A 25,446-nucleotide genomic window follows, 5' to 3' on the forward strand; every position below is an offset into this window, starting at 1 on the left:
AGAGGAAACAGATTTAAGTTGAGAGGAGAAAGATTTAGTAAGGAACATTAAGGGCATATTTTTCACTCAGAGGGTGGTGAATATATGGAACGAGCTGCCAATGGAAGTAGATGAGGCAGGTACAATATACTTGGACAGGTACATGGAAAGGAAAGGTTTAGAGGAATGTGGACAACATTTAGGCAAATGGGACTAGCTTACATGGGGCACCTTGGTTGGCAAGGATAGGTTAAGCTGACAGGCCTGTTTCCATGCTGGTTGACTATGTACTATCTGACTATCTGACTATGTACTATTGACTATCTGAGCAACTTGGCCTTTTCCATCTCTTGTTACATTGGCAGGGTCATTTTCATTGAAAATCTGGATGAGTGAGGATTGATATGTCATTCCCATATTTTCGAGTCTTCACATCAGACAATAGAAATCCCTACATACTCAACTACCTCCTCCAGCAGCTAGTACCATACACCCACCACCCAGGGAATAACGCAGTGCAAGATGAAGCCAGTAAAGTCCGATCAAAGATAGTGCGAGGTTCCCCGATGAGGTAGATAGTAGTACAGGACTGCTCTCTAGTTGTGGTAGGATGATTTAGATGCCCGATAACAGCTGTGAAGAAACTGTCCCTGAATCTGTACATTTCACGTAATGGGAGAGGGGAGAAGCGGGAATGGCAAGGGTGCGACTCATCCTAGATTATGCTGCTGGCCTTGCCGAGGCAGCGTGAGGTATAAATGGAGTCAATAGAAGGTTGGATGGTGTGATGGTCTGAGCTGCATCCACAATTCGCAGAAATTTCTTGCAGTCTTGGATGGAGCTGTTCGCAAACCAAGCTGTGATGCTTCCCGATAACATGCTTTCTACGGCGCATCTGTAGAAGTTGGTGAGGGTTGTTGGGGACATGCCGAACTTCCTAGGCCTTCTAAGGAAGTAGAGGCGTTGGTGTGCTTCCATTAGAGGAGATGACTTACGTTTTACGATTCATGCTTGCCTTTTGCTTGCATTTCTCCTGCTTCCTCGGCTCTCTGCCCCAAATAATCATCTGCTAATGTCACTGTGATGCTTTCACATTTCCCAAAGCTTGTTCAAACAATAACTGCCAGGGAACATTATAGCTGAGCTAAAAAAAAGGGGACTTCATACATGAATAATGCAGCAAATTGAGTAATATTCTACACGTTGGAAAGATTTTCAGTGCTTTATGTTCACAATTCTGCAATTCCTATTCCTCATATATCAGCATGAATGCTAGTTCCGTAAATTATATCGGTAAGTGAGTAAAAAACACAAAACTGGTTATTCTCGGAAGCTGAATTGACTGAGATGCAATATATTACAATATACTGTATCTCATTTACAGCTTCACTGCATCTTTGATTAAACAAGTCAAGGTGTAGGGTAATGTTGTGTAGCTTTGATGAGAACTTTTCTTTAGCCTAAAAATCTGACTGCAACTTTTCATAGCTCTCTGCAACTGATTTTTATCTTAAACCCAATTGCTTTCAGATACTGCAAAAAAAAATAAAAAACCTTGATGCGTAAAGTATGAAACCGGATAACATATGATTAATCTCACTTTTGCAATTTCCTACCGTAAATACACAATGCATAAATACTCCATGTCTTGGCAGAACTAGATCTTAGCAAGAGGTTGTGTAGGAAAGAACTGCAGATGCTGGTTTAAACCAAAGATAGACACAACATGCTGGAGTAACTCAGCGGGACAGGTAGCATCTCTGGAGGGAAGGAATGGGTGACGTTTCGGGTTCTGAAGAAGGGTCTCATTCCGAAACGTCACCCATTCCTTCTCTCCGGAGATGCTGCCTTTCCCGCTGAGTTACTCCAGCTTTTTGTGCCTTTCTTCATGCTAACTGTTCCACTGAGTTACTCCAGCATTTTGCATTTATCTTAGCAAGAGGTTTATGGTTTTTACCTCAAAGACTGGAAACCCACTGAAGAAAGCATGTTCATCACTGCAGATTCCATCAAAATGAGTTGTTGCTGCTTCAGTTATGGTCTTGTTTTCAAAGATCTGTGATAACATCCTCTGCCTAACACTGCAATTATTCCATAGCTCTATGGTTTGCCCTCTTGCCTCCTCCAATCTCCTTTAGTCATCTCACCTGCTTGGGTCCTTTCTTCCATCTCCACCCCTCCGCCCACAATTTTCCAGCTACTCCCACTCCCTGATCTATTCCCCAGAGATAATGGTGCATTGCAGTCAGCAACAAATGAGATTAGTGTTACAACAAACGATGTGCTGGAGAAACTCAGTGGGTTGAGCGGCATGGGTGAGGGGAGACCAATTGCCGATGCTTCAGCTTAAACCCGGGTATCAGGTTAACGGTGCGTTTGGAGGAAGGGAGCTAAAGATGCATCACTGTCTTGGTATTCATTTCCATTACACTCTCCTCCGACTGGCTTGATTATGTTCCCAGATAGTTCTCTGTCTCTCTGTCACAGTTTAAGGATAAGCGGGAAGTCTTTTAGGACCGAGATGAGAAAATCATTTTTTACACAGAGAGTGGTGAATCTGTGGAATTCTCTGCCACAGAAGGTAGTTGAGGCCAGTTCATTGGCTATATTTAAGAGGGAGTTAGATGTGGCCCTTGTGGCTAAAGGGATCAGGGGGTATGGAGAGAAGGCAGGGATGGGATACTGAGTTGGATGATCAGCCATGATCATATTGAATGGCGGTGCAGGCTCGAAGGGCCGAATGGCCTACTCCTGCACCTATTTTCTATGTTTCTATGTCATTAAATAACAACTTCCCCATTGCCCATCTTGTTCACAAGTGCTTTAGGTGCCTTGCTATGAAGGAGGGGAAGGTACACAAAATTGCTGGGGAAACTCAGCGGGTGCAGCAGCATCTATGGAGCGAAGGAAATAGGCGACGTTTCGGGCCGAAACCCTTCTTCAGACTGATGGGGGGTGGGGGGGGGGAGAAAGAAAGAAAAGGGGAGGAGGAGGAGGAGCCCGAGGGCGGGCGGATGGGAGGGTGGGAGGAGACAGCTAGAGGGTTGAGGAAGGGGAGGAGACAGCAAGGGCTAGCAAAATTGGGAGAATTCAATGTTAATGCCATAAGGACGCAAGGTCCCCAGACAGAATATGAGGTGCTGTTCCTCCAATTTCCGCTGTTGCTCACTCTGGCAATGGAGGAGACCCAGGACAGAGAGGTCGGATTGGGAATGGGAGGGGGAGTTGAAGTGCTGAGCCACCGGGAGTTCAGGTAGGTTATTGCGGACTGAGCGGAGGTGTGAGATAAATGTTCATATTGTGAGATCAACTGAGTGAACTCGAGAACTTTTTTCAGTCACAAAGCCCTTTCCCTTTGAGGTAACACTGGATAGTATTAGGCATCCCTGACCATACCCACAGCACTTGTTGTCCCCAAAATTGTGGATCACTAATCAATGCAATGTTATTAGTCTTATTCAGTTAAGATAAATTAAGGCCTTCAAAGTGAAGCCTTGCATCTATGTTTAGACTAACAATTTGAACACTATGAAAGCAAAGTGAAAGAGATATAGCTCAGATAAGGTTAGAGATCAGTCTGAAGAAGGGTCTCGACCTGAAGCATCACCCATTCCTTCTCTCTAGAGATGCTGCCTGTCCCGCTAAGTTTCCCCAGCATTTTGTGTCTATCTTCGGTTTAAAGCAACGTCTGCAGTTCCTTCCAACAGATGCAGCTAACATTTTACAAATGGCCTTATGTATTTAAAATTGTTACTTTGTGGTCAATTGCACTATTTGTGAGATTACAGAGCCTTTTTCAAAAAGGCTAGATTGTATTCTGTGGTCAATTTCATATAAATTACTCTAAAAGGATTTTATATTAGAGTTCAAGTTGCCCTGTGTACGAAACTGGACATTACATTGAATGCCTGTTTTTGTTTTTTATCATTGCGTAAACTATTTTCTTGCTGCTTGACCTGATGTGACTGATAAGCAGTCATTGTTGACAACTAACTTTCTCAAGTTCCTTCATACATTCTGACACTACTGAGGATTCAATGCTCAATTTTCAAATATTATAATTGGAGCAATAGTGCAGTGGCACCTAAGGATACCCACGCTGTTATGTGAGCAACCCCTCAATTAGAAGCTCAAGAAACTGCAGATGCCGGTTTACAAAAAAAAAGATACATAGCGGGTCAGCTAGCATCTCTCGAGAACATGGATATGTGTCTTTTGGAGTTGGGACCTTTATTCAGACTGATTGTGGTAGTGGGGGGGGGGGGGGGTGGGTGGAGAATACTGGAAGAAACTGGGACAGAATAAAATCTGGGAAGTGATAGGTGAATACAGATGAAGGTGGGGTGGGGTGGATAGGTTGAAGGATGGATATAAACCTGAGATGAAGAGACAAAATGTGTGAGATAAGGATAGAAGAGGTGAGAATTGTGAAGCTAGAGGATGGGATATAAGTGGAGTGGGACAAGGAAGGGGAAAGGGGGGAAATGGGTGTGAATCTAACTGGAGCACAGCAAAGAGGTATGGGGGGGGGGGATGAGGGATTTGATCATAGGTTAGGTGCCTGAAATTGGAGAATTGAATGTTCATAATGTTAGGATGGAAGCTACCCACGAGGAATGAGGACTTTGCATATGGCCTCAATCTGGCAGTGGAGGAGACAGAAAGGACAGTATAGAAATGGGAATGGGGGTTAAAATATTTTCGCAACTTGGAGATACAGTAGTATTGAGCACAAATTGTTCAACAAAACTGTTGCCTATGTTTAAGAGACAGTTAGACAGGTGCATGGATAGGACAAGTTTGGGGGGGATATGGACCATGCGCAGGCAGATGGGGCTAGTGTAGCTGGGACATGTTGGCCAGTGTGAGCAAGTTCGGCTAAAGGGCGTGTTTCCACACTGTATCATTCTACGCTTGGTCTCACTGATAGAAAGGAAGCCACATCAGGAATACCTCATGCAGAAGACATGGTTAGAGGAGGTGCACATGAACTTCTATCTCACCTCATCTACTGTCCTCCATTACTAGAGTGAGGCCACATGCAAATTCACTTGGGTGGCATGCAGCCTAACAGTATAAACATTCAGTTCTCCAATTTCAAGTTACTAACCTACTTACAACCACACCCTTGCCCCCTTGTCCGTCCCCCCCCCCCCCCCCCCCCCCACCCCCCCACCCCCCCCCCCCCCCCCACCCCCCCACCCCACCCCCTTCACTTCTCTGTCCCCCACTTGGATTCACACCTGTTCCTCTCCTTCCCTCTCCCCCTGTCTCCTTCCGTCTATATTCCTTCCCCTGGATACAAAATGTGAACCTTTTCTATCCACCTATCACGCCAGGCTATGTCCTGCCCCCACCTCTCTTCCAGCTTTCTCCATCCCTCCCTCTCCCCACTGCAACCAGTCTGAAGAAGGAATGTCACCTATCCATGTTCTCGAAAAATGCTGCCTGACCCACTGAGTTACTGCAGCACTTTGTGTCCTCAATTGGAAGGGTTTTGATTGCCTTCAATGTATAGATTGAATGTGATTCCTTGTAAATGTGTCAATACAATATATGTCAGATTTTTTTATGATGAGTGAATCCTTGAGAATCTGACTTTCTACGGACATTGAGGAAGCCTGTCCTTACTTTCACTACAGATCCCACTGTAAGGAGTCTGGGAGATTACGGTGGAACTCAGTCTAAGTCCATTCCACTCATTATTTTTAAGAGCAGGCATCTTCTCTTTTCCTCTGTCAGGTTTGTTTTATCATGAAAGTGTGAGGAAAACACAGATGACCCATTCTGCTCATTAACATCTCGAAACAAGAAACAAATTAATTCACTCAATTCACCCCGATATAAATCAAAATAAGTGGATACTTCTCATTTCTTTATTAGTATTCCTGCTGTGTATTAGTAAGGATCAGCCCATTGTTCTGATGAATGGTTCATTTCAGAATGCATTCAACACACTTTGGTTGCAATCTATGCCAGAAATTAATAAGATGTCAAGGTTAAGTTCGTTTACCTACACATTTCTTTGACATCATTATGTGCCCCTATTTTTCAATAATAACATTACTACCAAAAGTCAATAAAAATGATGAGTATCTTTTACTTTAGCTCTTATTAAGAAAACCAACTATTGTAACAAATGAACTACTTGGGAACAAGATCCCACTGCAATGTTATTCTTAAAATGATCAGGTAATTGAATTCAAACCATGTACAAAATGAGCACACATTAACTAAATTATGTACCTATAAAATACTCTCTTTTCTAAAGATAGTTTGCATTTATATAGCAGTTTAAATCTACAATGGTTCTGGAATTCTTCAGAAAATGAATCAGACAATGTAGACACAAGGAATGGCAGATGCTGGTTTCCAAAGTGCTAGAGTAACTCAGCGGATTAGGAAACATATTGCCGGATATGATGCCTGATCCTTTAGTTACTCCTGTACTTTGTAACCTTTTTTAAATCGGACAACAATAGATGGCAACAAATATATCAGGGAGGGGGATCATAAGATTGAGATGTTCTAAATAGAAATCATGCTTCATATCTTCGAATGACTTTGTCCAAAATTGTCCAAAGGCACCAAGTCAAGGGCTGGTGTAGTAGTATAACTATGTTCTTGAACCAACCGTAAATGTTCAACAGCAGTTTGTTTGCCAACATGACCACTGAGGAAATTGGAACACATGAAATATTAGGTTAAGAAATGAATAATTTCATATCACTACATATTTAAAAGATGTGGTGGAGTGTTTTGATTTTCAGATGAATTAAGACGAGTGAAATGAATTTCCATATGAACTGGCCTCAACTACCTTCTGTGGCAGAGAATTCCAGAGATTCACCACTCTCTGTGTGAAAAATGTTTTTCTCATCTCGGCCCTAAAAGACTTCCCCCTTATCCTTAAACTGTGACCCCTTGTTCTGGACTTCCCCAACATCGGGAATAATCTTCCTGCATCTAGCCTGTCCAACCCCTTAAGAATTTTGTAAGTTTCTATAAGATCCCCCCTCAATCTTCTAAATTCTAGCGAATACAAGCCGAGTCTCTCCAGTCTTTCTTTATATGAAAGTCCTGCCATCCCAGGAATCAGTCTGGTGAACCTTCTCTGTACTCCCTCTATGGCAAGAATGTCTTTCCTTTGTCGGATTTGTTTTATCATGAAAGTGTGAGGAAAAAAACAGATGACCCTATTTCCTATTTCCATAAATCTGAAAATAGACACAAAAAGCTGGATTAACTCAGTGGGACAGGCAGCATCTCTGGGGAGAAGGAATTGGTGATGTTTCGGGTCGAGACCCTTCTTCAGAAGTCTGGAGTTACTCCAGCTTTTTGTGTCTATCTTCGATTTAAACCAGCAACTGCAGTTCCTTCCTACACATAATATAAACCTGTTTCCTTTATGGTTCAAAGCCCTCAGAAGCTCCACATGAGATTTTTTTCTTCCATTTATTATGCAGAAACATTGTGTGTAGCTTAATGTGGCAGCAAGTTGTAAATAGAACTCATTAAATGTCCATCAGACAGTTTGATTAACACCAAATCACTCATGTAAAAAGCAAGCAATATGTAATTTCCTTTTGCGAAGACAGGCCATTAATATTTTGATATTAAGTTTATAACATTATTTCACTTCAGTGTTACATGGGTTTTAGACCATTTCAGTTCTTTGTTTTACTAACTCGACCTGTAGTAATTTCAACGGCTCAGAAGAAAATTCTACGTTATTTTTAAGTGCCATGTAACCGATCAAATAGCAATGCTTCTTATTTGCATTTTAAATAAGAATGATGAACAGTCAGTGTGAAATCCTAAAGCACAACATTGCAGATTCTGGAAATCTAAATTTAAACATGAAATAGTGGATATATTCAGCAAGTCAGGCAGCATCTGTGGAGACAAAAAAAAAACAACAGAATTCACTTTTCAGGTCAGTGACCTTTCTTTGGAACGGGGCAAGGTTAGAAGTTGGGAGGTCAGTTGAGTATAGAAGTTGGGAGGTCATGTTGCAGTTGTATAAGACATTGGTGAGGCCGCATTTAGAGTATTGTGCTCAGTTCTGGGCACCATGTTATAGGAAAGATGTCAAGCTGGAAAGGGTACAGAGTGTGTAGGAAGGAACTGCAGATGCTGGTTTACACCGAAGATAGACAAAAAATGCTGGAGTAACTCAGCGGGACTGGCAGCATCTCTGGAAGGAAGGAATTGGTGACGTTTCAGGTCGAGACCCCCTTCAGACCAATCTGCGTACAGAGAAATGTACAGAGAAGATTTACAAGGATGTTGGATGATCCTTGGATGATCAGCCATGACCATATTGAATGGCGGTGCAGGCTCGAAGGGCAGAATGGCCTACTCCTGCACCTATTTTCTATGTTTCTATGTTGCCCGGACTGGAGGGTCTGAGCTATAAGGAGAGGTTGAGTAGGCTGGGACTCTATTCCTTGGAGCACAGGAGGATGAGGGGTGATCTTATAGGGGTGTATAAAATCCTGAGAGGAAAGATTGGGTAGATGCACAGAGTTTCTTGCCCAGAGTAGGTGAATCGAGGACCAGAGGACATAGGTTCAAGGTGATGGGGAAAATATTTAATACAAATCTGAAGGGTAATTTTTTCACACAAAGGGTGGTGGGGGTATGGAACAAGCTGCCAGAGGAGATAGTTGAAGCAGGGACTATCTGGAATAACTCAGTGGGTCAGGCAGCATTTCTGTTGAAAAGGAATAGGTGACGTTTCAGGTCAAGATAAGTGCATGAGGAAACCTTGAAATATTGATAGAGTCTCAAAGAAAAGCTGGTTACATTTGAAAGTGAACAGGAAATAGGGTATTGGTCGGGGTCAAATAATGATTTAATTGCTGTAGTGTGTGATTGACAGTTCTTAGTGTGATTGCAATGTTAATTTGCGCAGTTCAAAAACGGCACAGAAACACAAAGTAAGGAATGTTGCTCCTGTACATTTTTTACTTAAAATATCTTTGTTGCTCTTTATGATGATTCCTATTCGACAGGATGTTCGATCAAAATACCGAATCAGAGTGACAGAATTGCTGATTGGTGAAATGATGAAACTTAGACACAGTATCTGAATCAGAATTCTGAATCACTGCCAGTCTAACCTCTCAATTCAGATGGAGCAGACAAGTTGTAATAAAAATGAAGTGCAGATACTGATTTATACCGAAGAGAGACACAAAAATGTTGGAGTAACTCAACGGGTCAGACAGCATCTCTGAGATGATGCCTGACTTGCTGAGTTACTGTATTCCAGCATTCTGTGTCTCTCTCTCAATTCAGATAATATACATCAGGCAGCAAGCTGTGTGATTCAATTGAGAAAATACACTGCAAAACAAATGAAAGCACCCAAGTTGCTGGACTTTCGAGCAAGTCACTTATCTGAAGAATTGAAAGAGTGGATGGAAGCGTTAATGCTGTATCACGGCCATGCCAGACAAACCAGAACAGGAGACAATGAAGGTGTTTATATTTAGTTGGTCACACAGGCAGAGAGCTGCATCAAACCACAGAGGCCTCAAATGAGGCCCAAGAGTGCAAGCACATTGCAATCCTTCTAGAAATGAAACAGTTGATCATGCAATCAGGGGTAGGGAAAATCCTTTAATATTTTCTGAATGGGGCAATGAGTATTAGCAGATAAATGCAACTTTGCCGATTTGAACAACCGATTTAGAAGAATTCAGATTATTTGTGGCCAAAAAAGACACAGAGTGGTGGAGTAACTCTGTGGGTCAGGCATCCCCCTCCCATTCCCAATCCGACCTCTCTGTCCTGGGTCTCCTCCATTGCCAGAGTGAGCAACAGCGGAAATTGGAGGAACAGCACCTCATATTCCGTCTGGGGACCTTGCGTCCTTATGGCATTAACATTGAATTCTCCCAATTTGGCTAGCCCTTGCTGTCTCCTCCCCTTCCTTAACCCTCTAGCTGTCTCCTCCCACCCTCCCATCCGCCCGCCCTCGGGCTCCTCCTCCTCCTCCCCTTTTCCTTCTTTCTTTCCCCCCCCACCCCCCATCAGTCTGAAGAAGGGTTTCGGCCCGAAACGTCGCCTATTTCCTTCGCTCCATAGATGCTGCTGCACCCGCTGAGTTTCCCCAGCAATTTTGTGTATCATCTCTGGAGATATGGTTAGGTCGGGATCCATGCTGTCCTGAGATGCTGCCTGGCCCGCTGAGATAGATACACCAGCATTTTATATATTTTTTTGTAAGCTCGGCATCTCCAATGCCTGATGTCTCCAGATTAGTAGTGGAAACTAGCTTGAGGAATTGCCTAGCTATGAGATAGATTTAATTCTAGAAAGCGTGAATGGCATGGAAACCTATCTAAAGCCAGGCTTTAAGAAGAAGTACAGGTTGTGTACAGGTGTCAACTGTGTACTGTACAGGTAGTCTACAAGAAGAACTCCAGGAAGTGAATGAAGTGCAGGGTGCAGAATAGGCCATGCATAGCAAAGGGGACCTGAATACTAATTAGAGTATTGTGAACAGCAACTTGATCAGTTGGGAATCAAATAAACTGCTTATGGGATAAACTGCATTTGCAATGAACAGGGTATGGAGTGGATGAGATTAGTTTGTGCCAGGGTCAGAATCGGAACAACAGCTGAACACGATGTGCCTGTTATCAGATGCGGTCATTCTGTTGAAGGAGCAGGAAAAAAACAATGTTACTTCAACTTAAATTGGGTGCAATATGCAATGTCCTCCCAAAGTCAACCATCAATTTCATGGCATTTGGCTAAATCCAGTGAGTCATGTGCTCCTGCAGCAGGAAGATGCTCTCCAATGATGGTGAAGCAAAGAATCAAGAGAACTGAGAAGTAGCTTTTGTTATAACCACACTTTAAAATATTACAGTATGGCAGATGAGAGGACAAAGATAGATCGAGGCTGCATCAGGACATTGCTTTAACTCAACCAACTACTTGAGTACCGCAACTCTGATGAATATACAATTGTGTTACATGGAAGTTGGTGACAGTGCATCTTCATATCATCGTCCAAATGTTCTCAAAGAGAAAATTAAAACTTAGTTGTGGAGATGCTTTCAACCCATGATAATAGCCCAATAGTGCTATTTTCGGAGCCAGTGAATGTTAAGAAATCAAGTGGCAAGCTGAAGATTTCCAAGGAGTGAACAAAGCTCCGAAGAGGAGCCATTACCATTTGAAGATGATTTAAGATATTTTCCCAACGTGAATGGTGTCCTGCATTCATATAGATCTTTAGTTTAGAGATACAGCATGGAAACAGGCCCTTCAGCCCACCGAGTCCATGCTGACCAATGATCACCCGTACACTAGTTATATGTTATCCCACTTTTGCGTTCTAAACACTAGAGGCAATTTACAGAAGCCAATTAATCTACGAACCTGCACGTTTTTGGAATGTGGGGGGGAGGGGAGGGGGGAGAAACCCGAGCACCTGGAAAAAACCCACACGGTCCCAGGCAGAACATACTAACTCCTTACACTCGCAGCCAGGATTGAAGCCAGACCTCTGCCACTGTATTGCCCCTGTCCCACTTAGGAAAGCTGAACGGAAACCTCTAGAGACTTTGCGCCCCACCCAAGGTTTCCGTGCAGTTCCCGGAGGTTGCAGGTAGTGGAAGCAGGTAGGGAGACTGACAAAAACCTCCGGGAACCGCATGGAAACCTTGGGTGGGGCGCAAAGTCGCCAGAGGTTTCCGTTCAGGTTTCCTAAGTGGGACAGGGGCATAAGGCAGCAAGTCTACGGCTGCTGCACCATTGCGGAGACCACATTTAACGCATTTACACACATTACTTGGTAGATGTCATTAAAGAGATATAACCTTTGAGGTCAAAACAACACCAGAGGGATTTCAGCAAAGATTGAGTACTGCATTTGAGGGTCTCATTGGGGTACACTGAGTTAGGTGGAGAATAAGAGAGGGGGCAAAATTAGACGATGAGCAAATGTTGATCGTCTTGATGAACATAGGTAAAACATACATTTATATTACTAGAGAAAGCTTCAAGAATTTTTCTTCAAATTCCTCTGCATTTTACCAGAGGATTTAATAAGTTGACTAAAGAACATAATATTCTGTTCACTATTTTAATGAAGGACTTTCAAGTTATTTAATGTCTTTCAGAACTAATAAGTGTTTTGAACCACATTGGATTTGGTTAATAACTGTTGGATTAAAAAGAAAATATTCATCAGTATTCATCAGATCTAGGGTGGAAAAAAGCAAAATTAATATTTCATCTCAATGAGCTGAAAGGTCACCAACACAGATATTGTCTTTTTTTTTCTCATTTCCACAGATGCTGCCTGAAGTGTTAAGTATTTGCAGCTCATTTTTATTTTTATTTTAAATACCCTGCATCTATATTGCTTTTCCCATTTCTTTGGAAGATGTGTAAACAATGGGAGCCAGAGCAAACATCCACAAGCATCTATTAGTATAATTGGCTAGATAATCAGCTGAAGTCATGTTAGTTTAAGGGGTAAGTGTAGTCCAAGATACCGAGAGAACTTCTGATTTCTCATCTTGTACGAAGGAATCTCTTACATCATCTTGAGTAGACAGATAGAACGCAGGGATACATTGATGAGCACTGAGGTAATCTGACATTGACATCAATAATATGGAAACTAACAAATAGTATGAGAGGATTGTTGTACGAATGTAATAATCCCTTGTTCGCTAATGCCCCAAACTGCTAGTGAAGATTGACCATATAATACATGGCCAATCTTTCATCATTTATTGTATTTATAGCATGGGACCTTAGTTATGTCTGACACTGGATGGAAACATAGACATAGAAACATAGAAAATAGGTGCAGGAGTAGGCCATTCGGCCCTTCAAGCCAGCACCGCCATTCCATATAATCAAAGGTTCAAAGGTCTTTTATTGTCACATATACCAATTAAGGTACAGTGATATGCGAATGACCATACAGCCATACAAAAAAATAAGCAACAAGACACACAACTACATAAAAAGTTAACATAAACATCCACCACAGTGGATTCCCCACATTCATCACTGTGCTGGAAGGCAAAAAAGTCCAATCTTCTTCCACTTTATTCTCCTGCGATCGGGACAGTCGAACCATTTGTCGGGGCGATCAAATCTCCTGCAGCTGGCGGTCGAAGCCCCCAGTGTCGGGGCGATCGAAACTCCCGCGTCTGGGCGGTTGAAGTTCCTGCGGCTTGGAGTTCCCAAAGTCGGTCTCTGACCAGAGACCGTGGGCTCCGTGATGTTAAGTCCACAAGTACCCATGGTTGGAGCTCAGAGGTCAATCCCTGGCAAACGGATCGCGGACTCCATGATGGTAAGTCCGCAGGCAACTGCGGTGGAGCTCTCAAACCTCGGTCTTCAGGAAAGGCCTCCAGCTCCTCGATGTTAGGCTGCAGTGCGGACGGAGATACGGTACGGAAAAAAATCGCATGTCCATCGAGGTAAGACATTAGAAAACGTCTCCTCCAACCCCCACCCCCCACATTAAACAAGCGAAAGAACAATAAAACCATACATTTAACACATACTATTTAACACAAAGAAGGAAAGGGCAGACAGACTGTAGGCGAGGCAGCCATTGCTGGCGCCATCCAAACCCAGTTCCTGCTTTCTCCCCATATCCCGTGATTCCGTGGTTAGGTTTAATAAAGCACAACTAAATGGAAGAAAATAGGTTATATAGGATTACGGAATGAGAAAGTAAGATGGAAAAAAGTACCAGTAGAATAAGGTGTGAAGGACTGAAGGTGTTCTACACGTGTCAAAGAGCCGGAGGAGGCGCTGTCCTGAACGGCTGCCTGTCCTGCAGCTGTCCGTTTCTTTTCCCTTCTTTTTTATTATTTTTAGTACGTTGAGTGTGTAGTCAGGGGGTCTAATCTTTTTATGTGTGGGGGGTGGTGGGGGGGAAGGGGGAAACTGCTTTTCGAGTCCCTACCTGGTCGGAGGGGTTACTTTCCTCCGAGCAGCGCCTTCGACCTGTCCTTGCGGCCTACCAGCGGGTCCTGGAGCAACGTTTCCCTGAGGGGACCTGGCCAGAACATCGGCTTTGGCGGCGGCGCAGAACATCGGCTTTGGCGGCGGCGCAGCGCTGGAGCGCTGTCGTGGAGCGGGCGATGCCTTTCCTGGGTCGCCGCGCTGGAACTCCTGTATGCTGGGACCGCCGATGAGGACATCGTGGAGCCGCGGTTCTGTGGAGCGGCCAGCTGCGACGCTGAACATTACATCCCGGAGCCTGGGATCTCTCGCTGAGATCGCCAGTGTGTGGAGCTCCGTCCGGCGCAGTCTGTTGGCTTGGAAGCCGCGGTCTCCGGTGGGAAGGCGGCCGTTCCAGGCACCCCAAGCCGCTGGGGGTTCTCCCGACACCGGAGCACCATCACCCGGAGAGAACATCGGGTGCCGTGGCGGCGACTGTGGAGGCCTCATTAGGCCCGACTCTGGGTGGACAAGAGGATGGGGACTGGACTTTGTGCCTTCCCCCACAGTGGGAATCACTGTGGGGGGATGTTTTTGTGTTTTGGTGTTGAACTTCTCGAATGCTATGTTGTATTTTTATTAGTGTGCTGCAAGGACATCTGAATTTCCCCTGAATAAGGGGATTAATAAAGTCTAATCTAATCTAATCTAATATTTATTTATGACCCAGCAACTTGGCAAGTGAGAATACCACTTACATTTTTAAGAAAGAACTGCAGATGCTAGAAAAATCGAAGGTAGACAAAAATGCTGGAGAAACTCAGCGGATGAGGCTGTAACTATGGAGCGCAGGAATAGGTGACATTTCGGGTCGAGACCCTTCTTCAGACTGAAGAAGGGTCTCGACCCAAAACGTCACCTACTCCAGCGCTCCATAGATGCTGCCTCACCCACTGAGTTTCTCCAGCATATTTGTATACCACTTAAATGTAATCATTTTACCAGGAGCATTTTGCCGAACTCACCCTAAAAATATCTCTGCTACGTAAAGTTCAGTAGCAGAGAGATCAAGATTCAGCAATATGAGTTGGAAAGATCAGGAGAGTTGGGAAGGTATGTAATGAAATACGTGACATTAAGTTTTGGGTTTGAAAGAATGCAGGTGGAATTGAGGTTTGAGACCACTTTCCTGTGTAGATGGGGACTGGAAGTTCAATTAAATCATTCTGTGGTGACGTGGCTGTAAATCATTCCTTTCAAATTACATATCTCTCTCAGGGTGATCTTTTATGGATAAAGAAAATGCTCCATAACCAATCAAGAACAGCTGGGCTATAAACTTGAGCATGTGTTAAAACTGTAAGGACTTTCAAGATGCTTCACAGACGTGATCCTAGACTGAAATATTTACTGCTTTGAAGAAGCGGTAGGAAAGGCTGGTTTTAACCACAGCAAGACAAAGGATGACGAGCTGGCAAAGCATTTCAAACGCTTGTGCTAAGATGTCCGAAGGCTTTGCTGCCTTCAGCTGAATCAGACAAATACAGGAAATCACAAAAAAAAAGACACAACATGCTGGAGTAACTCAGCGGTTCAGGCAGCACCATTAGAGAACAAGCTGGAAGATAGGAGGGGGCAGGACAAAGCATGGCAAGTGATAGGTGGATATAGATGAGAGGGGTTTGATAGGCAGATGGTTAGAAAAAGCCAGAGATCAAAAAAACAAAAAAACAAAATAGTTTACTTATTAAAAGTGCAATGCAGACAAAAAGTCTAATCCCTATAGACTACGGCATTTTAGGTCTTCATAGGTGAGAAGTTATTATGTCATTGTCTGCTGGGCAACAGACCCAATGCTGATTGTAGGATTAATATAACACGGTGTTTCTTGCTTGGCTTGTACACAATGGACAGAATGGCGCTCTTCTGTGCAGTGAGTTTCAATTTTTCCAGTAATTATTCTGATTCAATGTACTAGAATAAATCATGTAGTACTTTAAAACTCTTTGCATTCAAGGAGAGAGAAATGATAAGCACTAGGGTTGTGTTCCCTATACAATGCAATAATTGCCATTGAAAGAAGATAAATCCAGGCACCCACCAGCTTTTGTTTCTTGAATTATTTCACAAATTCCCTCCTAAAAAGATATGGGACCAAATATTATAGCATGCCTCTGAGTCTTGAAGTTTCCAACAGGTAGCAGTAGTCTTTGTCCCACCCTTTCATTTGCCCACAGTTCCTTGAAGATATTGAGCAAAGCAGAACATAAACATTTACATTACAGGGAGTGAAAGCTTAGTTTTCTAATTTCTCTTCAAGACCAAGATTACATTATGGAAAGAGATTACATCCTTTCAGTACAACTGCACTAAATTCTCTCAAAGGCCAATACAGCCTTTCTACAATACAATACAATTTATTTGTTGTCATTTGAACCTCTTGAGGTTCAAACTAAATTTGGTTTCTGCAGTCATACACACAAGAAAAAGAACCAAGACACAACATAATTTACACAAACATCCATCACAGTGAATCTCCTCCTCACTGTGATGGAAGGCAAAGTCTTATCTCTCCCCTGCTCTCCTCCCGATGTCAGAGTCAAAGTCCCCGGCGGGCGATAGTAAGTGTCCCGCGGCCATTAAAGCCACGCAGGGCGATGCAAGGCCGCGCTCCGGGTCTTGGTGTTGGAGCCCCCGGCGGGCGCTAGCAAGTCCCACGGCCGTTAAAGCCGCGCCGGGCGATGTAAGGCCCCGCTCCAGGTAATTTTCAACCCCGCAACTCGGGCGGGAGAAGTCGCCGTTGCGGAAGCCCCGAAAAGCGGTCTCCCACCAGGGACCCGCGGGCTCCCGGTGTCACTGTCCACCAGACCTGCGGTTGGAGCCTCCGAATCTCCGGGGTCGGGCAGCAGCAGCGCGCCACCACAGCTCCCCCCGCTCCGAACTCGGCCAGTTGGTGGGTAAGTCCGCAGGCTCCGCAACTGGAGCCCCAGGTCGTTCCGGTTGGAGGCCGCCCACGGTGCTCGGCCCCAACGACAACGGAGACCCGACAAAGAAAAGGTCGGGTTCTCCGTACCGGGAAAAGATTTAAACGTTTCCCCCACCCCCCGCGCCCCACACACATACTCAGTTTAAAAAAACCCACTATAACTACATTTAAACGAGACAAAAAATAAAAAAAGACAGACGGACTGCAGAGGCCGCTGCGACGTGAGTCACGCCGCCCACCGAAAACCTAAGATCTCATGGTCAGCTCTGCGTATGGTCCTTCTGTTTAAGTTTAACATGGGGTTCACATTGTTGGACCACACTTGGACCATTCTCATAGCATTCCAGTCCACCAAATACAGTCTGAAGAAGGGTTTCGGCCCGAAACGTTACCTATCTCCTTAGCTCCATAGATGCTGCTGCACCCGCTGAGTTTCTCCAGCATTTTTGTGTACCACCAAATACAAAGGGTTTGTTCACTAATAACCTTTTTGCTTAAAGATGTCCATGATTTACAACCATGAATTGGTTTGAACTTCCACTGTTTGTGGCCATTCACCATTTAGAAAGTGCTCTATTCTTTATTGGCTCAAAATGCATGACCTCTCATTTCCCAATATTAAAATGTATTCAGCACATTTTTTTCAATTTGCTTAATCAATGAATACTCTGTAATTTAACGCTACAATCTGCTGTATAAACAGTATCCCCCATTTTGCATCATTTGTAAACTCCGACAAGTTTCTTACTATCCATTTTTGCAGGTCATTTATAAGCATGGTGAATTGCCATGGCCCACTATAGAACCTGCTGGGTTACATCTGGTTACATCTTGCCAACTCAAGTCAGTACATCTTTCTTCTCTAACTCTCAGCCAATTCCCTAGCCAGATCAATAATATGTCTTCAGTTTGATGAACTTTAGGTGTAGCTATTAGCAGTGTTAAAAAAGATGAAGTAGCTATAAAAAGTGTTGAAATTTCACTTACATAACATACATAAGTTGTCATATGTTTAAAAATACATAATTCTGTCATATGTTTTTTAAAAAATCAACAATCATGATATGACTTATACAAACCATGCTGGCTTTCTCTGATCAGCTGAACATATTCAAGATGTTCAGCTTTTCAATGCTTAATTATAGACTAGTATATGTTAAGCAAACTGGTCTATAATTCACTTTCTCTCCCTCTTTTAATGAGTGTGTGTCACGTACATATTTCAGACTAGACTAACAATTCTGAAATCGCATTAAGGAATTGGCAATGTGAGTAACTGCTGTTTTTAATTTCCAGGTTGATATTAACTGGCCTTGGGGAGTTATTGCTCTTTAGTGGCATTACTTTCTTCATCACCGATATTTTGTTTGCATGGAAATGTTTCAATAACAAACTTGGGGTGTTCAGCTTGTTACTTTCTTTCTCGATGGTCACTATTGAGGTCAAGCAATTCTCCACACATTTGGCATTATTTTCACGTACAATATCACCATTATCAGTTTTCATGTTGTTTATGAGAACCTTGTTTCCCTAATATCAAAGTCATATGTTGATTTAATATCCCAAACAGATCTTGATATGTTTGAGTAGGAAGGAACTGCAGATGCTGGTGTACACCGAAGATAGACACAAAATGCTGGAGTAACTCAGGGGGACAAGCAGCATCTCTGGATAGAAGAAGGGTCTCGACCTGAAACGTCAACCATTCCTTCTATCCAGAGATGCTGCCTGTCCCGCTGAGTGACTCCAGCATTTTGTGTCAATCTTTGATATGTTTGATCCACTTTTGTTGTTCCTCGTGTCTCTCCATTGTCAATGTTTGTGCTAGTTTATGAATCCTTTACATAATTTGATCCTAATTTTGTGGTTGTTTTATTTTCCTTCTGATCAGTAAAGCTTTTATTTCTTCATGTTATAATATTAACTGGTTCCGTACCACATTCATTTATTTTTTGAGGATCTTTAACTGATCTTGTTGCTTTAACGATAAATAGATTTGCCAGTTTACTTTGGACACTCAGTACTGAGGAAGGGTCTCGACCCGAAACGTCACCCATTCCTTCTCTCCAGATATGCTACCTGTCCTGCTGAATTACTCCAGCATTTTGTGTCTAACTTCGGTTTAAACCATGGTCTGCAGTTCCTTCCTGCACTACTGAATTAAAGTCAGCCTTACCTAAATTTCATCTCAAAACCGAGGCTCTCATTTCTTCCTTTGGAACGCTAGATTGAATTTGGTCATAATTACATTAACAGATGAATGTTTATGCATCAATGTCATTAATCATCATATATCTATCAAATATGCCCTGCTCTCTTGTTCAGTCTAAGGCATTTCAAGTCTTGCCAACCTGTACACATGTTGATATTCAGTATTTTGCCTCAAGCTAGTCTTGTTACGTACAGAATATGAACACAAATAGTATTTAAGATTTGTAATTGAACTCTACCTGTGTTTCCTTAGTGCTAATCTAATCTAAAGGGCCTGTCCCACTGTCCGAGGTAATTCAAGAGTTCTCCCAAGTTTCCCCTGATTCGAACTCGGCAATTACGGTAATAGCCGTCCGTAGGCACTCGTGGCTCTCGTGGACATTTTTCACAGTGCTGAAAATACATCACGAGTTACCGCGGATCCCGAGTACCTGCCGTTAGCGTTATGAGCCGCTACGAGACATCCACGAGGTCCGACGTAGCCGCTACGTACATTCTACGTACTTACCACAAGTTTGATTTTTTTAAACTCGGGAGAGCTCTTGAATTACCTCGTACAGTGGGACAGGCCCTTAAGGCTGTCTCCATTCTATTATCCATCGGTTAGTCCCATTCACAGGACAGTGCAGTCGAAGCAGTCCCAATACGCAATGTATAACACAGCCTTACTCATTCACTAGTGCTATACACAATGTCGCCTTTTGCCTAATTACATCTCATTTTATCCTCTCTCATCCTTGGGGACATTTCAGCCTGCTCAATTTGCTCTAACATTTTTCCAAACTCTCTTATCAACCTTTCAATCTGGTAAATTTGTTCACACCACAGACCACTTGCATCTGTGTGTGAGAAAGAACTGCAGATGCTGGATAAAATCGAAGGTAGACACAAAATGCTGGAGAAACTCAGCGGGTGAGACAGCATCAATGGAGAGAAGGAATGGGTGACGTTTCGCGTCGAGACCCTTCTTCAGACTGGTGTCGGGGGGGTTGGGGGGGCGGGGAAAAGATAGAAAGTGGGTGGAGACAGTAGGACGTAGGAGAACTGGGAAGGAGGAGGGGAAGAAGAGAGAAAGCAAGGGCCATCTGAAATTAGAGAAGTCAATGTTCATACCGCTGGGGTGTAAACTACCCAAGCAAAATATGAGGTGCTGTTCCTCCAATTTGCACTGGGCCTCACTGACAATGGAAGAGGCCCTGGACAGAAAGGTCAGATTGGGAATGGTAATTGGGAATGCATCACTAATGGTCACCTTATCCCACCCATCAAGATGACCAGTACATTCAATTTCCCGGTTTATTTAATGGTTCTTACTTGGACTACATCCGCAAATTTATCCTCCTGCACTGATGTTTTACTTGTCGGTTTCTATTTTTCTCTCTCCGGAATGAAATACCTCCTTTCATTTGAGCTGGAGAGGTTGGAGGTGGAGACATCTACTAGAGATAGATTGGAGGTGGAGACATCTTCTGTAGATGTGCTCACTTTTGAGAGCTTCGCAATCCGTAAACTTCCACACTCCACAGTCCAAACACAAAATCCATTTTGCTATAGCTGGGCTTTTATTATTAATAATTTAATTTTATGTTTAAAGCATGGGTGAAGGATAGACTACTTTAGGTGTAAGTTTTTGGGAAATCATTTATTTGTCTTTCTCCTCAATATATATTGTCATCTTCCCAGACGGAATCCCTCACCTAAATTATTATCAGGATTAGCTTCCAGGCTGGGCATCGCCATCATGACTACCTGAAGATATTAATCTCCTTTTCAGATTTCAGAAAGTTAAAGTTATTTATTATGCATTTAATAAAGTAAGCAAACTCTTGGAATTAACATTGGGAATCTATGCACATGTGTGTCTTCAGTTTGATGAGTATTAGGTGTAGCTAACAGCCTCATATGAGAGACTTTATCAAATATCTTCTAAACATTCACTTATGTAATAACCATATAACCATATAACAATTACAGCACGGAAACAGGCCATCTCGACCCTTCTAGTCCGTGCCGAACACATAATCTCCCCTAGTCCCATATACCTGCGCTCAGACCATAACCCTCCATTCCTTTCCCATCCATATAACTATCCAATTTATTTTTAAATGATAAAAACGAACCTGCCTCCACCACCTTCACTGGAAGCTCATTCCACACAAGGATCTGAAGTGGATTCCTGGAGAGAGATAAGAATGTGTTTGCTTTCTGTAACACAATTACAATTACAGCATGCAGGTGCGCTGATTAAGTGATAGAAAACTATTTATGTTCAAATGCCTCTGTAACAAAACATCTAATCAGTGCATATGGTGTTATTCACCAGCACGCAACCTGGTATCCCATCAAATACAATACAGGCATCGTAGATAGTCATTCACAGTTGGTATTTATTTGTAATGTTGTACTGCAGAGAAAAATAAATCAGAATGAAAGCTGTAAATGTATTAGAATATAAACCAGTGGAGACTAGGTGCAGACTCTTCGGCCATCATGACTACGCTGAACAAGATGCCAATTTCAACTAATCCTGTCTGAATGCACATCCATATCCCTCTATTGTCTTTTCATGTGTCTGTCTAAATGATTCTTAAACTTTGCTATCTATTTCCATTTGATAACATATCATTTCCCCTGGAAGTGCATTCCAGGCACCTATATCCTCTAGTTTTAGACAAACGGGGAACGAAGTCTGGTTATCTACCCTATCTATGACAATTTACAATTAACCAATTAACCTACAAAACTTGCATGTCTTTGGAATGTGTGAGGAAGTCAGAGCACCCAGAGAAAACCCACATGGTCACATAGAACGCATACAAACCCCGTACAGACAGCATCCATGGTCAGGGTTGAACTGGGGTCTCTGGCACCATAAGGCACTACAGAAGAAATCCTAATCCTGGTTGTCTGCCCTGGGAAGCATGTTATTATGATAGATTGTTTGCTTTGCTCACCTTGTTGAGTTATGGATATAGTATCCTAATCTCCATGGTCACCAGAGAGCCTTGGTGTCTCTACTGTAGATCGGATACATTTGTCATTGTCTGGTTGTTTTCCTTTTTGGATCAAAACAAAAGCTGTTATCTATAACTTCAGCCATGGACATTTTTAAATGCTGTGCATTGGACAGATGCACAATGGTACGATGACAACTATCTGATGACAGTCAGTATCAGATACAAATATTCCGATACTTAGTAAGTGGCTGTGATGTCGCGATGCAGACATTCCTCTGTGAATCCTTCGCTGTTTGTGCACCAATGCACTTGACATGCTAGTCCTTATCACATTGCAGTAATTGCGTTATACAAGTAGAGGTTTAGGAGATAGACACCAAATGCTGCAGTAACTCAGCCGTACAGACAGGCAGCATCTCTGGAGAGGAGTGGGTGACGGTTCGGGTCGAGACCCTTCTTCAGACTGATGTCAGTGGAGTGGGCGGTACGGAGTAAAAATGTAGTTGGAGACAGTAAGACTGGTGGAAGAACTGGGAAGCGGGAGGGGATGGAGAGAGAGGGAAAGCAAGGGCTATTTGAAGTTAGGGAAGTCAATGTTCATACCGCTGGGGTGTAAACTATCCAAGCGAAATATGAGGTGCTGTTCCTCCAATTTGAGCTGGGCCTCACTCTGACAATGGAGGAGGCTCAGGACAGAAAGGTCAGTGTGGGTTTTTGGAGGTTGCTTTGGTATATATCAAGTATAAATTGTTAATTATTATCTCATTCATCCTAATGATACAATGCAAGATAATATTGAATTCCGGAGTGCGGCCTACCTTGATAGTTTCTGTTTATCTATCTGCAGATTAGTTACCAATGCCAACACTTAAATATCTCAACGTTCAATTGAATCATAGGTTATGATTTGGTTTTCAACAAGTATTTTATTTCCTAGAGGGGCTAGGTATGTTTTCCCTGAAGCAGAAGAGGTTAAGAGGGGACATGACTGAGATGTATAAAGCTGTGAGCGACTCAGACAGGATAGACGGCAAGAAAGATTCTCTGCATGAGAAGTAGATACAACCAGAGGCCATAGATTCAGAGTGTGGGATCATCATTTAGGGGAGGGGAGGGGGGGGGGGGGGTCCTTTTCACCCAGAGAGTGATGAGTAGCTGGAATACTGAAGGCAGTGCCCATCTTTGTTATTCAATGATTGCAGTTAGTATAACATATTGGTGGAAGCTGTGTTGCTGGAAGATTCTCATCAACTCCTCCAGGATCTTCTATTCACTGACCCACAAGAGACAATTTACAATGCCCAATTAGCCTCCCAACCCCCGTGTATTCATGAAGTGGGAAGAATCTGGAGAACTCGGAGGAAACCCATGCAGTCACTGGGAGAGCATGCGATCTCAATGCTGCGACACTCTGCCATAGTTGATTGCTGCTTGGCAGGTTTGGTTAGAAGTATTTTGTGAGGCCATCAAGAATTAAGCTTTTTGGTACCTACTATGTTCTTTCATGCTGCAGCAACCCTGTAGAAGGGTGACATCAATTTGCAGTATTTCATCCTGAAGTGGATATCTATCTGAGTTGGTGATGGACTGATATTTGTTATTGTCAGATTCAGAAGGTACTGCCTAACTTTGTTATACAATGGTTGCAGTTAGTAGTATTTTAATGACATTTTAAATTAATTAAATAAATGCAAGTGTTAAGATGGAGTTCATGTCACAGATTATTTTAACCATTCTCCCTTTCGATTTACAAATAAAAATCATAACATGATATAAAAATGTCCTGCGCACAAAGTGAATGAAAGGTTGAAAGGATGGTAAAAGGATTAAACTGCATGTAGAGCAGAGGCAAATGTTGGCAGGGAAGTCGAGCTGAGGATCGGGGCTCGGGATAAAGGAAGAATACCACTGCGTCACCATGCCTTTCTTCCAGTACTTTGTATTTTGGTATTAATCTAATACTGTTGGTGTCTCACTTTGCACGCATCTTATTTTTAAATCTCTGTCCACAGAAAAGCCTCGGATGAACAGCATCCTTACATCTGCGACTGAGCCATATGACCTGTCTTTCTCAAGGTCCTACCAGAGCCTGTCACACCTTCCACCATCTTACGAGACTGCAGTCAAATCTGACATAAGCAAGTATTCTTCACTAAAACGATTAAGTAGGTGTTCCATGATCTTCCATTTACATTATTTTTGCACCATACCTAGGATCTTGGATCTGGTAATTTGTTTTATTTTTAATTGCACCAAATCTCTTAGTGCTTTGTTCTTTCCATATCACATACCTGTTGCCCAAACATGAGGAGCAACCGTTCAACTTCATGGTGACTCATTTTCCATAGATGGCTAAGGTCTTATTTCCATTATAAAGCCCTCAAGGCAGTGTATCTGAGCAGGTCAGAATTATGCTAAATGTGGTTAAATGGATTTAAAATGCAGTGCAGATGCTGGTAGTCTGAAATAAAAACAGGGTTATGCTGGAAACACTCAACGGGTCAAGCAGCATCAGTGGAAAGGGAAACAGAATTAAAATTTCAGGTTGAAGAACATTTGTCAAATTCTTCATTCTCATAAAGAATTTTCCATCTGATATGTTAACTCAGTTTCTCTTTCCACGGATGCTGCCTGATCTGATGAGTGTTTCCAGCATTATCTGTTTTTAAATGTGGTCTTAGTTCACGTTGAGACACCTTTCATTTGCAGGACTGCTGATTGAGCACAAAATGCTGGAGTAACTCCAGCATCTCTGGAGAGAAGGAATGGTTGACGTTCCAGCTCTCGACCCGAAACATTACCCATTCCTTCTCTCCAGAGATGCTGCCTGTCCCGCTGAGTTACTCCAGCATTTTGTGTCTATCTTCAGTTCCTACTGCATCTGCAGTTTCTTCCTACACTATTGATTGAGCTCTGATTTTGTCACCCATGTTGCAAGGTAACTGAGGCATGGCTGCTCAGAGCATACCATTGAAAGGCCCCTCGTTAATAGTACACAACAGTATTTCCAGAAGGTACCTTCCAGCATCTGCAGTTCCTTCTTGAACAGTATTTCCAGAAGCACTTGTTGTTCAAGGGGCGGATAAGTTAATGTTCCCATCGCCTTAAAGAGATTATGGACATGGTTCCCTGATTCTAGCCATTGAGGTAGAACCAGTGAGGATACATGCCTCTGACTACGGTGTATGATGGAGTCCATTCTACAATGTGAATGAATCCCTTTGCTTGGATTGAGTTATTTTAGGATTTTACAAAACCAACTTTCCTTAATGTAGTTCTATTTGGTCAAATATATTTACTTGTGCTCATTACTGAATCGAACAAGATTGAAATAAAGAGTCAACATATATTAGCTAAAGTGTCTCCAGGAATTCAGGT

The 25,446-nt window shown here is 42.9% G+C and overlaps 1 protein-coding gene across 2 annotated transcripts in view; it reads left to right on the top strand.

The window, feature by feature from the left end:
- shisa6 (shisa family member 6) overlaps positions 1–25,446 on the top strand; it is a 404,397-nt gene that overhangs the window by 373,293 nt on the left and 5,658 nt on the right. For both annotated transcript variants that reach the window (XM_033044070.1, XM_033044071.1), the window contains one exon: positions 24,081–24,233. In XM_033044070.1, the coding sequence (XP_032899961.1) occupies positions 24,081–24,233 (153 nt within the window). The remainder of the gene's footprint in view (positions 1–24,080; positions 24,234–25,446) is intronic.

Source organism: Amblyraja radiata, chromosome 26 (genome assembly GCF_010909765.2).
Source record: "Amblyraja radiata isolate CabotCenter1 chromosome 26, sAmbRad1.1.pri, whole genome shotgun sequence".
NCBI lineage: Eukaryota > Metazoa > Chordata > Chondrichthyes > Rajiformes > Rajidae > Amblyraja > Amblyraja radiata.